General features: G+C 38.1%; 1 protein-coding gene across 9 annotated transcripts in view; it reads left to right on the forward strand.

The window, feature by feature from the left end:
• Positions 1-17,616, forward strand: part of KLHL13 (kelch like family member 13) — an 83,133-nt gene that overhangs the window by 59,644 nt on the left and 5,873 nt on the right. For all 9 annotated transcript variants that reach the window (XM_065077653.1, XM_065077656.1, XM_065077655.1 and 6 more), the window contains 4 exons: positions 1,124-1,265; positions 3,492-3,624; positions 3,876-4,072; positions 11,179-11,974. In XM_065077653.1, the coding sequence (XP_064933725.1) occupies positions 1,124-1,265; positions 3,492-3,624; positions 3,876-4,072; positions 11,179-11,974 (1,268 nt within the window). The remainder of the gene's footprint in view (positions 1-1,123; positions 1,266-3,491; positions 3,625-3,875; positions 4,073-11,178; positions 11,975-17,616) is intronic.

Raw genomic sequence — 17,616 nt, forward strand, 5'->3', positions numbered from 1 at the left:
CCTGGGGAGGGGGGAATTTAAGCACGTTCTTGTCACTTATTTAAAGTAATTTCTGAAACTAGCTTGGAGGCCAGTGTTTGTACCCGCACGTTTAAGATTTGGAAAACTTTCTGTGTGCAAGATTTGCAGCAATTACGTCAAAGTGCAGTGGGTCTTTTTATGAAATGTGGAATCTGTTAACACTGAAGATGCCCTCATCTGCGGATTAACAGCTTATGTTTGCTAATTAATATTGTGTACATATGCATTATACCTCTATGCATGCTAATAGGTAGTATATTAGATCATGGAAATTAGAGGAACTAGTTATTGTTAATATTTATGGAGATGAAATTTATTTACATTTTATAATAATTACAGGTTAGGGTAGTTAGAATCTCATATGCATATCTCTTTATGTAAACCGAATTTACATCTCAAGATTAACACGGAAGGCTAATAATAGTGCAATAATTCTTTAACAATTCTACCTAAAATTGGCCGTTCCTGTCTAGATTTGGACAGGAATTGCTTGAAGTCAAAAACATAAGTATTGAGTTCACACTAACAAATCTTAAAATTATGAAGTGGTTGCCTGCAGAGACAAACTCTTTGATATCTTGTCCTGAAGGAGTTCTTCTAGTTGTTTATGAATGTAGCTTACAGTTCCAGCTCAAAATTCCACTACGTGTATTTCACGCTTGAGCAAGATCTTGTAAGCCATAAGAACAAAAATACTGAATATTATATTTAAAGTTTCAATCTTTTGGCTTTCCTTGGCATTCTGCTAAGATATTTGATTCTGAAAACTGAACAAAGCTCTTGCAAACATCCTACAGTACTGGGGGCACACGTAGAAATCAAAGAACTTGCAAGTGTCTTAATCAGGGAGGCGGGAGTAGAAGGAAAAAATTATTAGCCAAAAATATGTTTTTGAAATTACGTTGTTTTAGGGGCTGTTAAAGCTTCACTTTCTTAGATTATCTGAAAGGGACCACTAAGGACTGGTTCTGTCACCTGCTGATTTTTGACGTATAGCATGTATGCTGTTACATTTCATCCCAGAAGACTATGGTTTTAATACACAAGAACACTGAATGGAAATGAGTTTGGTCTTAAGGTTTCTTTGTTCTGTTCCTCTTAGATCTCTGGTGGAAGAGGAGGATCCTCATATGAAAGTATCTCTTGGTAGCAGCGATATGGGCGTCTCTGCCCATCTACAGTCTTCTAAGACAGGGACCACAAGATTTTTCACCAGCAATACTCACAGTTCTGTGGTATTACAGGTAATTAAATGTTCTTGTGTCAGTATTGATCTGTACTGAGAATTTTGGCTGCTCTAAACAATGCCTCCACTCAATAGACTTTATCAGACTAGTAATTCCTACAAAGCCTCAAAAAATGTGTTAGTGTGCTGTGCTGACCGTGCCCACAAGCAGGTATGGCTTATAACTCCTTTTCTTGTGAGGTAAAGGTTCAACTTGTAGCAATAGCTTGCATAAAAACCCTGGCCTTTTCTTTGGGTTGTATCTGTGTCCACTCTGTTTCTAAGAGGTGATGTCATTTAAGCGATGAAGTGGCAGCTCTATTGAAGAATCTCACTTGAATATAATCGTGTCATTGCGTTAGGTGAGCACCGGTACCATCTCCTGTGCGAGAGCTGCCTGGAGGGATGTGACCGAGGAGAACCCTGCGCTCCCTCCTCATGTCCCTGCCATGGCAGAGCTGGCCAGCTTTGCTGTAACGCTCTGTGCTGGCTCTGACTATATGGCACTACCGTATGGTAGAACGGATAAAAATGTTGTTCTCTGTGAAGCTTTTAAGAATTTAAACCTAAATTAGTTATATCTTCTTGTTTCTGCTGGAGTTTCTACACACCATAGAACTTGCCATAACTCTTGCTGCTCTGCAGCGCAGACTTGCGTAGGAGTACAGATGATTTCTGTGTGGCATGACTGCTTGGAGAACTGACATTTAGTTTTTTTGATGTGCTGCCATTTTAAATAAATTGCCTAAGTTTTAGAACAAAAATGAGAAGGATTTTTTTTGTTTCTTTCAGGGAAGATAGTGATTCTTTGGTTTTAGTTTCTAAGGCTTGGGCGTCTGTGCACAGCTCTCACTCATTTGTAAATTTTGGAACAAATTAAATGGTTCTAAATATTTTTCTCTATGTCTCTTTAGGTTTTATACTTATTGTAATAGAAACTGTTTATTTGATGTGCTTGGAGTTGTCCCCTTGCTGTAGGTTTTCTAGTTAAAGCTAAAGTCAGCTAATAGAAAGATTTCCCTCAATGCAAGATCGCATCAATATAAACTGGTTACCGTCTGAAAGGAAACCTCTTAGACTATATTGTATATTTTATACTCAAAAAGATCATCAGCAAAGGAGGTTTACAAACTCTAAAACACCAAATGTGGAGTAGTGCCTTGCACAGTTTGTACTTTGTCAGAAAAATACTCTGGTCATCAGTATACTAGTAGCAAAGATACTTTTAATGTGGCAAGGGACATAACAGTAAATAATGATAGTGAGAATCCTGGGTGAAGTGTTCAGAACTTATTGCCCCTCATTTAATTTTTTCTTCAAAATTTGAGCAAAAAGTTGAAGAGCTTTGTTTGTAGAAACTACAGACAAGTCGTCTGAGGCTTTGAAATGCATTAGTTTTATATCAACCTGTGTTTTGCTTCTGGTATTTATTTGAGCTAATAACTCGTTTTTTCATTTGCATTCTGTTCCGTGCAACAAATTTGAATGTTAATTTCTACTTACCTTTGCAGTTTTAAAAATGCAGCCTTTCTTTAAGATAACATTTTAAACCTTGGGGGCTGATGCCAAGACTAAATGTTAAAACTATAAGGATGATATTTTATTCTTGTTAGTACTTGAAAAACATCAGGCATGACTGGTTGAAGGAAATTGGTTTATGTTTGAGCCTTTGTTCTGCAGTGCATGAAGGAGCAGAGTATTCCACCCATCTTCTGATATCCCAAACCAGGTGTATCTTCAGTGGAAAATGCCATGTAAACTTCAGTAATAAATTTGAGAATCATAGAAGCAGGTGACACCTTTCTTTTAGGCCCCATGGTTTGCAGCCTCTTAGGTTGCAAAGCACTTAAACTGGTGTGGGACAGAAATATGTCTAGAATGCGTATGTGTCCAGAAAGGGTATGTCCAAAAAAGATTTCAGACCCTACCTGGAGCAAATGCTAGAGCTTACAAAACAAACTCCTTCCTGGAAATAACTTAATTAGCTGAATAAAACTAAGACCCAGTGTTTGCATTCTTTAACCATTCCTGGAAAATAGTAATTATTCTGCTTGTTTTCCAGTGAATAATTATCATTGAATATATTAAAGAGAATGCTTGTAAGATGGCAGATAACTTAGTGTCTTTTTGGAACTATAGTACATATATAAATAAAAGTAAATAAGTATTTACGTAAGGGAAATGAAAGAGATTCCCACTCTCCTCCCTGTTCAAGTGAATGCTTCACATGGTGCTTTTCTTGCAGGGTTTTGACCAGCTGCGGGTGGAAGGTTTGCTTTGTGATGTGACGCTTGTTCCAGGAGATGGTGACGAAGTGTTTCCCGTTCACAGAGCGATGATGGCTTCTGCAAGTGATTACTTCAAGGCGATGTTCACAGGTGGGGCTTCTGTTAAAGTAATGCCCGCTGCTGTCTCCAAACTGCCATCGTTTGGACACTCAAACACATGTTCAGAATTGTGTGAATTAGCCCAGGACTGCAAACAAATCTACGTAGTTGTACTCTCTCTACTGTTGCATAGGGGTTTTTAAACTAGACTTCAAAATTGTATTTAAATTTTGTATAAGTTTATGAAGTTATTTCAAATCAGTCAAATTGATCATATAAACTTACCTATGTGTCTTTTTCAGGAGGAATGAAGGAACAGGATTTAATGTGCATTAAACTTCATGGTGTGAACAAAATAGGCCTGAAGAAGATCATTGACTTCATTTATACTGCAAAACTTTCCCTTAATATGGACAACCTTCAGGACACTCTGGAAGCTGCCAGTTTTTTGCAGATTTTACCTGTTTTGGACTTCTGTAAAGTGTTTCTTATCTCCGGGGTAAGACTTACTGCTTGTTTCACATTTACTTTTTTTAAATTTATAAGAACAATTACTATGTAATGGTCAAAGTTAAGTCTAAAATGCTGTTATTCATCATTTGGATTCACAGAGAACAAGTTTGCTTTGTAGTTTTCTTAACAATCTTTTTTTCTTCTAAGTATTATGTACACTCTTGAGTTTGCTATAAATGTTATAGCACATTCAAATTCTTTCAGTTCCTGAGTGCACTGCCATGATGACAGCAACGATGATAATCAGAGTTCCCAGATTCCTTACTGGCACATAAGGAAAGAGATGTGACATGAAAACAATCCTTTCATTTATCTGGCTCCAGCCTCTTGTTAAAAGCGTTTGGTTTATATTCCTCTGTTGTCGAGGGTTAAGATTGCGGGGTGACAATAAAACCCTGGCAGATGTATTGTTAACCCCCTCTCCCCCCCACACACTTCCCCCTCCCTCTCCCCCCTTTTCACTAAGGAGAGGTGATTGGGAGGAAAAGAAGCACAGAGTGAAGAGAGTTGGAAAAAAATTAAAGATGTTTTACTAATGCTACTAATAAGAATAGAGAAAATAATACAAAATATACAAAACCAATCTTGAAAGTCTCAGCAACTGCAGAGCCGGCACCTGAAGTCCTGGATTGGACTCTGCAGCCAATCGGAGCTGGATTCAGTCTCTCACTAGGCCTCAGTTCGCAGGGATGACTAGCAAGGTCCTCTCCTAAATGTCGGCCATAAGCAGAAGGGAAAAGGGAAAAGCGCACGAGATCCTCGTGATCTCCCACTTTTATATGAAGTATTCACGTGAATGGAATGTTATACACAGTTGGTCAGTTTCTTGCTCACTTGTTTCTCGTCGCCCCTCTCGAGATATGTCCATCTGTGCTTATCAATAAGTTTGCATTCCATTGCTAGGTTTACCAAAACATGTGTCTGGTTCTCCAGGAAAATGCAGTTAATATGAAGGCTTTAGCTGACAGGCAAAATTCACTAAGAGAGAAACTTGTTTTAGCAAAACCAGGACATCTGTTTAATCCTGTTGTTTATCAAGCATAGCTCATGTACACCTTTGATCACCTAGGGTTGCTTTTCAGAGGTTTTCTTTTTTGAACATCCTTCTTAAATCTCAGATGTCAGAGGTTTCAGAGTCTTGCTGCATGACTGCACTCATTCTAGCGCTACCGTCAACTTACCACGTACATTTTGCATGTGTCAGTTACGTTCACTTTATTCTATAGTTAAAACAGTGCAGTTATCTGTTTTCTAACTTAAACATAGTATATAAACAATGCCAACGTGATGCTTCAATACCTTTCCTAGGGCTTGTCCTACTGTCTTGTATTAATATAGTTCTGTGCTGCCAACAATAAGGAGCACCTACTTTGTGGGGCTGCAGAATGAGAGAGCTTTAAGAGCGGTGCTGTCAGAGCAGTTCTGCCTAGAGAAACATTTGGGCGTTATTTCTGATGTTTCCTGGAGGTTGTCTGATGTTAGTGTAAATTGCTTATATACCTTAAGAGAAATCTAACTTTACCTGTAACAGGGAAACTAGTATGTTCTACATGAATTATAATAGGTGGAATTCAGCTTTCTGATACTCTGAAATGAGAAATAAAGAAGCAGGTATTCCAGTTGATCCTTGGGGTACAGGCTTAGAATTGTGACCTCCTTAATGAAGACATGTACCAGGATTTATACAAACCAGACGACTTCAAGCTGCTAATAACAGCAATCTCTTCCATAGGGAAAGTGTTAGAGGCATTTAGGCTTTATGACACTACTGTTTTGCTTTTAATTTTGGCGTGTTTTCTAATGGCCGCTTCTCTGTGAATGTTGTGATAATACTCTTAAATCCTACGCCATCTATTTTTCTGTTGCGCAGGTTTTTTTACCTTCCAAAAGGATGCAGTCTGCCTCTCCAGGGTGGATGCTGCCTATAAAAGCCAACTTGGAATAAGGTCTTGCTATTCTTTGAGTCAGGGCTTTGGAGCAGCCTCCCTTTGGGAGGCGAGGCCCAAGGGCACCCTGTTGCCCTTTCCCCTTCCCTGCTCATTTATTTTGCTCTCTTAGGGCAAGAGCTTCTTTATCTTAAATCACGTTATTTGGAAGAATTGTTTTCATTGTTTCGAATGGTTGTTTTCTGGAGGTTCCTTCACTTACAGTGTTGACTCAGTCACTGTTTTCGTTCAAGTAGGAAATGTCTTGTTTGACGCTACATTTTGAAAGAATCAGGAAGACTTCTCTTAATTTTATTGATTCTCTTAAATATTTTCATTTATATTGATGTCTAAGGAGACAATCTTATTCATTGTATAAATGTAGAGAAAGTACAAAACTAAGTTAGTGCTGTTAGCCTAGTTATGTCCTCAGCATTTTTATACAAAGAATTTTTGAAAAAAAACTTACTATTGAATTTGTTGGAACAGGAACCAGAGTTGGTTAGCAAAAGGGTTGGGTTTTTTTTCTTTAATTACCCTATCTTAGCTTTACAATGATTACTCCCCACTGTACTAGCTTTGCTCAGCTTTTGAAGGAACATTTCTGTAATTTAAGTGAGTTTTCTGAGCAAGTCTTGAGCTTATTTCTGTTGAAAATGGCTGACTGAGAGCAGCATCTGATGCAACCATTCCCAGACGAATACTTAATTGTCTTTAAATTGTCTAGGGAGTCCATTGTTAAAGAGATTATAGAAGTCAGTTCATGTAAAGCGGAATGTAACTGTGTTACTTCTTAAGCCTATGTTTTTCTTTGTAAATATTTCTTATGGTAACGGCTTAATTGGTGAGACCTTCAAAGAGTGCTACATGTCGTAGCTGACCGGTAAATGTTCTTTTGGCTGTTCTGCTTTTACACCCCTCCTGTCGAGTACCCCATTGCTCTGACAATCTTTGCTCTGCAGCTGAACACACTCCCAGAGAAGCACTGGAATGTTTCCGAAGATGTTTCCAGTCTTACTTCTAGTATTGCTTTTAAATATTTATAGCCATACGATAGACTTGGACTGCTCCCACATTCAGATCTAAATGAGCTATAACGTAATTAAAATTAATAAAAATTCCATGGAAATATTTTCAGGGTAGTGAGTGTTAGAAAATGCACAATAATGTTTTCGTAGAAGTAGCAGCAGTGTACAAAATGAAGGAATATGAGAAACCTATCCACGTAAATTACAGCACTCAGGGGAAAATCACAGAGTAATGGGGAAGGGGATATTATACTGTAATTAAAGAAAACATTCCAAAACACTGAAAATTAATGTCATGGCTGTAGCTTTCATATAGCTGCATAAGTAAATTTTATTTTTTCTGTAGTTCCGTGCTTTGCATTTTTCTAACAAATTATCAAATATTGAGGTCTTAATATTTGGAAGTCCTGTCTTGTCACAATAACTTGGTTAACTGAGGCTGGAGGGAAGTGGTCTCGGTTTTGTGGTTGTGTGGGATGGAATGCCGGGGCCAGCTCTACCAGGCACCAGAAATTCTCCTTTTCTAGTGTGAGGGTACGATTAAGTCTGTTTTCTGAGCTGGTTAAGCTTCTGTGCTGTTATTTCTGAACTTCTGTATATGGGACACCACAGAAAAATCGAGGATTTCAGGAGAATGTAAGCTTTTGTAAACTTAGACCCTTTGAAACACAATGGTGGGTGCTTCAGCGTCTGACAGTCATTGAAACCGAATTATTTTGTGGTACTGGGCTTGAGGACATGATTTTCCGTGCATGTTATTTCTCCTGAGTTGTTCTCCAGGGTTTTCATGCTTGCAATCGTTTTGTTCTGTGTCTAGTTTTGTAGTATTTCATAGTCAATTGTGTTTTCACCAGAGCTGGGAAGTGATTGCTTCAACATTTCAAAGAATTGTCAACTGCTTTCTCAAAGAATTGTCAACTGCTTTCTCAAGAAAGTACTTGAGCTTTTGCATTTGGTTTTTCAGGCTCTAATAACAGTGTGTGGTGCTTTACCTTTCTTTTTTTGAAAAGCTCTTTAGTATTTTCTGGAACTTTTACTCAAGCTTTCTGATGAGCAATTACAATGGGAATGAGCAGCTATGTTCAGTAGTCAAAGCCCAAGTAAAACAGGGTTTATTTAAAATTCTTGATGACTTACGGCGGTTGCTGTTTGACCAGTTGTGGCTTGTAGCTCTTTCTGTGTGTCTTTACTAGTTACTGGATTCACTGTACAGCCAGTCTTGTATTTTCACCTGATATTTCTGTTCTTCCCATTCACTTCAGTAGGATTTCCAGAAGTAGCAGTTGTTGATGAGCTCCTGACTGACTTCCATAGAGAACAGTTTCCACACCTCTCAAAAGTACCATACCATAAGTCAAACTTTTTCTGAAAATGAACATTTGAGTAACTCTCAAGTACTTAAGTGTTTAAACAACGTTGTTGTTCTTCAGTGCTGTCCAATTTTGAATATTTAAGTAAAAATAACTGTGTATTGAAGGATTGTTTTTTGGCTCAGGACTTAAGAGTCTTTAGAGTATGTATTTTTATGACTCTGAAATCTTTGCAATATAATTTAGCCTGGTATGTTGATTGCTATCTTAGAGCACAGTCAAGTTGGTAATAGTACTTTTGCCAATGAAGGTAACTTTTAATAAAATATGGTACCCTGATGTGAGGTGAGAGATGGAATTTGTTAGTAAACCAAAGTACACAATTTCATAAGCATAATGGGGAGTGCTTGCAATGATAGTATGAAGAAAAACAACCCCGAGTGCAGTACAGTTCCAGTGGATTAATTAAGGCAGTGTAAGGCAAATTTTCAGAGAGTTAGGGGGTGACTGGAAACTGCTGATGTCATGTTCATCAGTCGTTAACAGTATATAATGTGACAATAAATTCCTCAACTGTAAGCATTCCAGGAACACATTCAACTGCATAGATTTACGGTGCAACATAGTTATGGTGATACATCAACTGGATGCATGCTGGGCACTTGTTAAGTGGCATACATTCTGTGCTAGGTCTATAAATGCTTCATTGCAACCTGAGCACCATGTGCCAATGGGACATAATCTGGACCTTTTTTGCTTTGTTCTTTTGACTTCAGGCATGTCTTTTCTGTATGCCATAGTACCTTTCTGTCAGCTTGCCTTGATATGGAGGAAGTGCTGCATCTCTGTAGTTTGATACCAGGGAATATATTCCAATGTAGTTTTAAAATACAATTACTGTATAGCAAGAGTTAAATTTTGTGGTATATGGTAAGCCAGCTGTTCATTAAGGGGTGATTTTTCTGTTGCTTTATTTTTATTATACAGCTTGAAAGAGATTTCAGAAGTAAGACTGTCCTGTTTCAGGTACTTAATTTAAGGTATGCCGTTACTGCAATTATGCGATTAATTTATGTAAATTAAAAATACTGAAAGGAAATGCACGGAAATTAGTTTGATACTGACTCTCAAAAACAGTAAAAAGAAGAAAAAGATGTTTCTAAAGCATCAGAGGATGTTTTATAGGTCATTGCTTGCTGAGGCGATTATATTTTTGTATAAGAAATGTGGTCTTTCTTCTAATACAAAATTGATTTCCATTCATGCATTACACAGATATTCGATGATAGAACTCCTGACAGTCTGCCACACATTCATCTTCTAGGTAGGACCTGATTACAGGATTAGAGTTCCTGGAGATGAGGAATAAGATTTGGAATATTTGACTGTATGAAGTTGTGTGAATGGAGACTTTGGGTGACTGCAGATCTTAACTCTAGGGCACCTTAGATCAGTTTCTAGTGAATTAAAAAACCCTCCTATTCCCATACTCATTAGACTTTTCAATTTTCTAGTATTAAAGGACAATGATCAGATTGAGTTATACAGTATTAAAATCTGGTAATCTCTGTCATGACCAGAAGGTCATTTGAAGGTTTTTGGGTTCTTAGGCTGCAATCAGGTCATAGTCCTCAATCTTTATAATCTTTTTTAAAATAACCATGAGATTTGGAAGCTTAAATTCTTCTGGCATTACAAATATAATGAGAATCACAAAGTTGTGGAAATTGTCGACATTGAGTAGGACTGACATACACAGGGACTAGAAGGGGTGTGTAAAAGAAGCTTGGGTTAGAATAAGGACTGAATGGAAACAAAGCTGCAGTTCTCAGCAAGAATTATCCGAAAATTGACTTGCTTTGCATGTGTACCGTAGAGCTTGCTGAAATGAATTGGCTGGGTTCACTGGAGACCGGCTTTAAGTTGTGTCCCATCCCTCCTGTCTTTCTTCCTCCTTGAATCACAAGTGACCTGAGAAATTTAGGAGCCAAAGATGTAAGAAAGGCAGATACAGCAGCACTGTGAAAGATGTGATTATCAAAATAGGGTTGCTCAGGTATTGGATGGAATTAGGGCATGGCCCCTACTGCTAAAGCATTTCATGTGCTGGGTATTTCCAGGGGAAATCCTCCCAGATTCATTCTTTTTTTAAAAAAAAAAAAGTTAAATACGTGTTAAAAATTCACTACCTTTGTCTTATTTTTGATAATGCCATGTATTTGATTTTGAACATATTCTGTAAGAGCACCACCTTGATTTATTAAAGATCCAATTTTGTTCGTTTCTAAGTAATGTATTCATGGGATTGAACACTGTTAATAAACAGTCTGAAATATGTGGCTTTGGAGAGGTAGCTGTGCCATTCTCTTTGACTGCACTATGACAATACAATTGTAATAATGTTAGAAAATGTCTGTTGGTGAGACCTACTTTTGTATTATTCTCTGTAACCTTGAGCTGATCACTTCTCCCTTAACTGCGTTTTCCACAACGTATTACTTACAAAGATGTTTGCAGAGCTTTTCAAAGATTAAGTGCTGCGTAATTGCTATATGTCATCATTGTGTAATGTATTTGACATAATTAATATATGCCATCTGCTTTTTACTTGTCTTATTTCTCTCCTCAAAATAAAGAATACATTGGATCTCCCCTTGCAGTCATGAATATATACATCACGTTGAATATTTATTTGCTCGTGTGTGAATCACCTTGAGCATTGTGACATGATGTAATATTGCTGATTCTATAGTATTCATTAATTCTACATTAACATTTATATGCCAAATTAAGAAAGTGTTCTGATTCCTATTTCTGTTTACCTAATAGGTTTCGTTGGAAAACTGTGTTGAGGTTGGGCGAATTGCCAACACATACAATCTCACGGAAGTGGATAAATATGTTAATAATTTCATCCTGAAGAACTTTCCTGCATTATTAAGTACTGGTGAATTTGTGAAACTCCCCTTTGAGCGTCTTGCCTTTGTGCTTTCAAGTAATAGCCTTAAGCACTGCACTGAACTTGAACTCTTCAAGGCCGCGTGTCGCTGGCTACGGTATGAGGACCCTCGGATGGAGTATGCTGCAAAGCTAATGAAGAACATCAGGTTTCCACTCATGACGCCCCAGGATCTTATTAACTATGTTCAAACAGTGGACTTCATGAGAACTGACAATACCTGCGTCAACTTGCTTTTGGAAGCCAGCAATTACCAAATGATGCCATACATGCAGCCGGTGATGCAGTCGGAGAGAACTGCCATTCGGTCGGACAGCACTCACTTGGTGACCTTGGGGGGCGTGCTGAGGCAGCAGCTGGTGGTCAGCAAGGAATTACGGATGTATGACGAAAAGGCCCACGAATGGAAATCCTTGGCTCCCATGGATGCACCGAGGTACCAGCATGGCATCGCCGTGATCGGAAACTTTCTGTACGTGGTTGGGGGCCAGAGCAATTATGACACGAAAGGAAAGACAGCGGTTGACACGGTGTTTAGGTATGATCCTCGCTACAACAAGTGGATGCAAGTCGCGTCTTTAAATGAGAAGCGCACCTTCTTCCACCTAAGTGCCCTCAAAGGACATTTGTATGCAGTCGGTGGTCGAAATGCAGCGGGTGAGCTAGGTGAGTGCTTATTCTCAAGTGTGGCTGCTTGCCATGCTTTTTAGGCCTTCAAATCATAGAGTTACAGAATAGTTTGGATTGGAAGGGTCCTTCAAAGCTCATCTAGATCAACCCCCCTGCAATGAGCAGGGACATCTTCAGCCAGATATTGTGCTGCCCTAGGAATGGGTGGAGAGGAAACCAGTTGCAGTTTTTGGCATGCAGCTTCTTTCTGGAAATAATACAAATGCATAGAGAAAATTGGGCACTATTAGCAGTTAATTTTAGAAGGGCTTCCACAAAAAAAACCCACCACACACAACAAAACCAAACCACTTATCTTGTGTATTGATGCATAGTATCTGATGTCTTCACCTTTATCATCAAACATGAAGTGTGTGTGTGTATCTATATCTATATCTATATCTATATCTATATCTATATCTATATCTATATCTATATCTATATCTATATCTATATCTATATCTATATCTATATCTATATCTATATCTATATCTATATCTATATCTATATCTATATCTATATCTATATCTATATCTATATCTATATCTATATCTATATCTATAAATAAATCTGTATACAAAACCCCAAATCATTACTTAAGTGTGAAAACAAATCTGGTCTTTTCACTCTTAAGGGATACATGACTTTCTAACTGAAACTCACTGTTGAAATAAGGTTGCATTTTAAAAGATGCAAAATTTCTGGAATAGTAATTATTTTTAAAGGTGGGCTGATGACTGAGTGATTTGTTTCACTCACAGGTCAGCAAAATTCACATCTCCTAATATTTTGGACTTTTGTGTTACTAAAAATGTTATATTTTGCCTGTCATCTGTGCTCTCGTGACCACGCAGTGAACTTACCCATATGAATGACCCTGTCCTGCTGTCTCCTTTTTTCCCCCGTAGCAAATGATGATTCATTTTATTTGACCAAAAAAAAGAAAAAAAAAATCAGCTTCTGGGAAATAAGATGGTCAGAAACAAAGAATAAATACATGATAACTTTTAATTGAATAGAAGTCTGTAGGGGGTGGCCCAAATTAATGCACTACATTTTCCAGAACTCTAGCGGTTAGCATTTGCTGTCAAGTGTGGGAGCATACAGTCAATTGGAAATTTGTCTGTGCTTCAAAATTGAAGTGTAACAATGATTATACTTGGAATTTTAGCATAATGTTATATCTAAACCAGATGTAACATCTAATTATTTTATTTGCTGCTTTCAGCCCAATACTCAACCGTATCTTGACAAGTCTTTGTGGCAGTATCTCTGAGATTTGCTTTTTAGAAATGCATTGATATCTTTAAGTGAGAAACATGTTTAATTGAAACAATACAAAACCTAATTTGTGCTGCAGCACCTGTGATATTCTTTTTATTAATGTATCTCAGTCATTCACATATACACTTTGTTTCGTGATCATATTGCAGACTTACTTAGGAAGCACAGAGTGCATTGCTTCCACTACTCAAAACCAAGCTGGTTTTGTTAGAAGTTTAAAATCTGTTCTAATGTTTGATGAAATGAGACATTTAAACATGTCTCCTGTTTCCAAAAAGGCATGGGAAACTGTTTTGCAATAACTTGTTTTCCCTAAACAGCCATTTTCTGATGCAGATCCAGAGGTTTTCAGAGTTTTTCTTACATGTCACTTTATCTACCTGGAAATACATTCTAAAAGCAAGCTTAATACCCTGTAAAAGACCAAATGTACAAATTAACATGTATTGATCTTTATCTTGAATAGCAGAAAAGCTGACCTTCATTAAGCTATTTTCTAATCAAATAAATTAATAGCAGATAATTAGATTGCTGTCCTTGTGTACTGTACCATCTTAAACAGAGTAGGGTTATAAGAATGGCAGTGAAAAAGTTACAAGTCTAACAAAATCAATATGAAATCATTCTGTCACTAAGGCAGTGCGATCTGTGTGTACAGCAGGCTTTAGGCGCAGTGTTTTTCTTCAATTAGATCAAGCAGTGTCATTCTGCTGACCTCAACTCCTCTGCAGCTCTAATGAAAAGACAAAAATCTATCACCTGTCTAAAATTCTTCTGTAGAGATATCATTAAAATGCTGCAGCGATTTCCACGCAGCCCCGAAAAATGTCGTTGGATCATTCTGTGGGAAGAGAATTGTATAAATGCTAAATATTGTAGCTGTCTGATGCTTTGATTTGGGGCTTCAGGTTCTTTTCTTGTTAATTGTGAGGCAAGTCACTTTTCATTTTCATGTTTCTTTCATAAACCCTGACAGCCGAAAGATGAAATCCAGCTTAAACTTCCCATTCTCTTCAGATGAGAAAAACTCTGGAGTATTTCATAGAAGAGAAGGTCAAATGTATGTTGGACAGGTATTAAAGATTTTGCCCTTGGGTTCAAACTAATTTCAATCTATTGTTAGAGAGGAAAAATTCCCAAAACCTGAATTCAGCTTTCCAGAAGATCAGCTCTTATGGAAAACGGCTGAAAGATTAAAATTACTAAAATGGATTTCTTTATTATTTGTCCTCCTGAAACATTGACTGGAATAAAAATTACACTTTTTTGAGTCTGTCAGGCCATCCCAAAACAAGCTTCCAATTCTTTAACCTTCTGTGATCTTTATAAATACCACTTTCTACCATAGTAGTATGTGTTTGGGCAGTAATAAGGAGCTACTGTTTTATCAGTGTGTGCCACTGAGAAAAGTTTGGTTCATTGGTAAGGACAGGTGAATTTGAATGTATGTGGTACATGCGTTGGGATATGGTAAATGGATCTCTGAAACATATTGAATTATGAAATTGTAGTTCACATTTTTCAACCCTGTGACAATTTAGGGCCATGCAGAAGCATGCACCACTCCTAGGAGGATTGTATATGATTCTGGTTGGTTCTTTTTACGTGTCAAAGCAGGCACCTGCCAAAGATATTCCCAGAAGGCAGGGAGAGCAGCACCCTGGCACGAGGAGGAGAGCACCTGGAGAAGGCAGGAGTGCAAAAGGCAAGATGGTTTGGAAAAGGCGACAAGGGGAAAACCAGATGTGGTTCAGAGATGCTCGTGAAGCAGAGCTCATTGGCAGTTTCCAGCTGCTCTGGATACTGTTTTCTCGGACAAGTAAATTTTTTTAGCTTTTTTGAAAGAGCTCATTTGTGGTGCTTGATGATGGTGGCAGAAGTTGTGCCTTTAAGCATTATAAGTCAGACACTCTCCAGATACTTCAGGCTCTGCTTTTGATGGGCCTGAGTGGAGTTTGAGATTTTTATATATGGGCTTTTCCTAAACACTTCAGAGCATGTCGGGTTGTGACTAAACCACAGATTCATTGATACCTTCATCATTACGCTGCAAGAGAAGACTTCTAGTCCAGGGCAGGACACTTTGGTGTTCTTCTGACCCGCTGCCCAGCAAGTGGGAAGGCATTTATTTTCCAGGTGCCTGCTATGATGCTTAACCCTCAATTCAAACAACTCCTTGTTTATGTAAAACTTCTCTTATGATTCTATATAATATATATATTTTAAATGTTGTTGGCTAAGAAGAACAATATGCATCTTTACCCAGTTGGGCTGTTGGTTGTCTGTGTGGTACTGTGAATGTCAAACCGAAGTGGGAACTGGGGATCTCTTGCACAAGAGCTTATTTTTAAGTGCTAGTGACAAATTACTCAGGGTTCTGTATAATTTAACCAAGTCAGCTTTGAGTTCTACAGAAGCAAGCTGTATTACAGAAATAATATAACAAGATGAAGATCCTGGGTTTTAGGATGTCACCCACAATTGCTAAGTGCTGCTGTAAGAAACCTCAAGACACATTAGAAGGTGCTGACAGAGAAGCGGTAAATATCTGTATATTCCTCAAACAGCATCACAGATGGCACTATGAAATGAGTGCAGACTGAACGTCCCTTGGGACTGCCGAAGCTTTGTGTCTTTTTGAGATTGCTTAATTCTATTAAAATGAGGCCTGTCTTCCCTGGATTATGGTAATGAACAGATTAGAAGTTCCACTGTTAAACATAAATAAAGCCTGATTTGAATCATTCATGCTGTTGGGAGAATGAATCAACCAGTCTCATGCTATATAGAATATATACTTGGGTTCAGTGAAGTAGCAGTTCTTTTGAGTGTTTCATGAATGATACTTTGTCTGGAGATGATGTAGAGAAAACATCCTGATGCCTCTGAAATTAACAGGCACCTTTACTAGCTGAATTTTTGTGTTTTTTTTTCCATGCAGAGGGAGATCTTTTTAAGAGGGAGAAGAGGAATGAGCTTGCAAGGGAGCAGGGAAACAACTGTGCAGAACAACTGAACAGAACAGTAGGGCTTTTTTTTCAGCTGGACAATAATCAGCTTTGTTTTAAAGCACTGTAGATTTGAGATATGAGTTGGAATGATTTGTCTGAAATGCTGTCAAACTGTACTGTATTTTTGCCGGTGATGTTTAAAGAATTTTGAAGCCACATCAGACAGTGAAGGATCTTGGACTCAGCAGCATCCTTTCTTAGATAACTAATGTCTTCACAATGAGGTGATAGAGATGTAGTAATGTGTACCAATCTCTGCATGTTTTATCTTCTCTTGCTGAAGTGACCGTTTGGCTGTGCTTCCTCTCTCAAATGCATAGGGCAGAGTGAGATAAACAGTTGTCCGGTGTTGAATGTCATGTTAGTCTGGCTGCTGCTGGGTTTGGGGTTGCTTTGCACGGACTCTGCTCTTCCTCTCCTTGTGGTCTATTAGAAATTTAAGGTCCCCACCTCAGCACAGAGTGGGAAGCACTTTTGTTTTTGGGAAAGCAAGTAGAATGATGATTTTGGTGCAGCATAGCAGCAAACAGCGGGTCAGAGGGTCTGCTGTCAGGGTAGAACTGGGACAGCTATAATTACTTGCACATCAAATCTGTTTTTCTCCATTCTTGAAATTTCTGTGCTGCTTTGTTTTCTTCTGATTGCTAAGTGGAGCGGAGTAGAAAGGAGCTTTCCGTTTTTAGAGAAGTATATTGGAAAGGATTGAATACATTTATACAGGAGAGAGCATGGGTTTATTTGGGGATTGGGCAAATACTGCATGTGGTGTGAACATGGCAGTATGCAGAAATACAGCTCATAGATTTAATTTTAGGTGTGATTTGTGGAATCGGTTCTTTGTGCCTATGCCTTTATTTGAGGAAAAGGCTGTCTTCAGCATTCAACGGCTTTATGGCTGCATAAGTCCTTGGTGGATATACATAATCTGCAGGATATCAAATGGGATAAACACAAAAAATTTTAAGAGGAGATTTTTAGGTTCATTAAAAAGAAAAGAAAAATGAAGCCTGACTTCAAAACATTTCATTGTAGAAGAATGCTTGGGTGCCTTTTCCTACATTTCCTAGTGCAGATTTCTACCTGTACATGTGTGTGATGTGAAAGGCAGCTCGAGGCTCATGTCAGATGGCTGAGGTAGGAAATGTGGGAACAAGAGGATGAGATTATAGAAAAAGTGTTTAGTGAAGGACGGATCTCTTAGAGTAAAACTGGGAACTTGCTCATGTCGGGCAGGTTTTTAGGTCACAAAATTGGCATGTCAACGGTAGTGTATGGACACACTTGACTTCATGTACTTTGTGTAATTTTTTGAATCTTTTGTCCATTTTACAAAGCCCTGAGATC

Source organism: Columba livia, chromosome 12 (assembly GCF_036013475.1).
Source record: "Columba livia isolate bColLiv1 breed racing homer chromosome 12, bColLiv1.pat.W.v2, whole genome shotgun sequence".
Lineage (NCBI taxonomy): Eukaryota > Metazoa > Chordata > Aves > Columbiformes > Columbidae > Columba > Columba livia.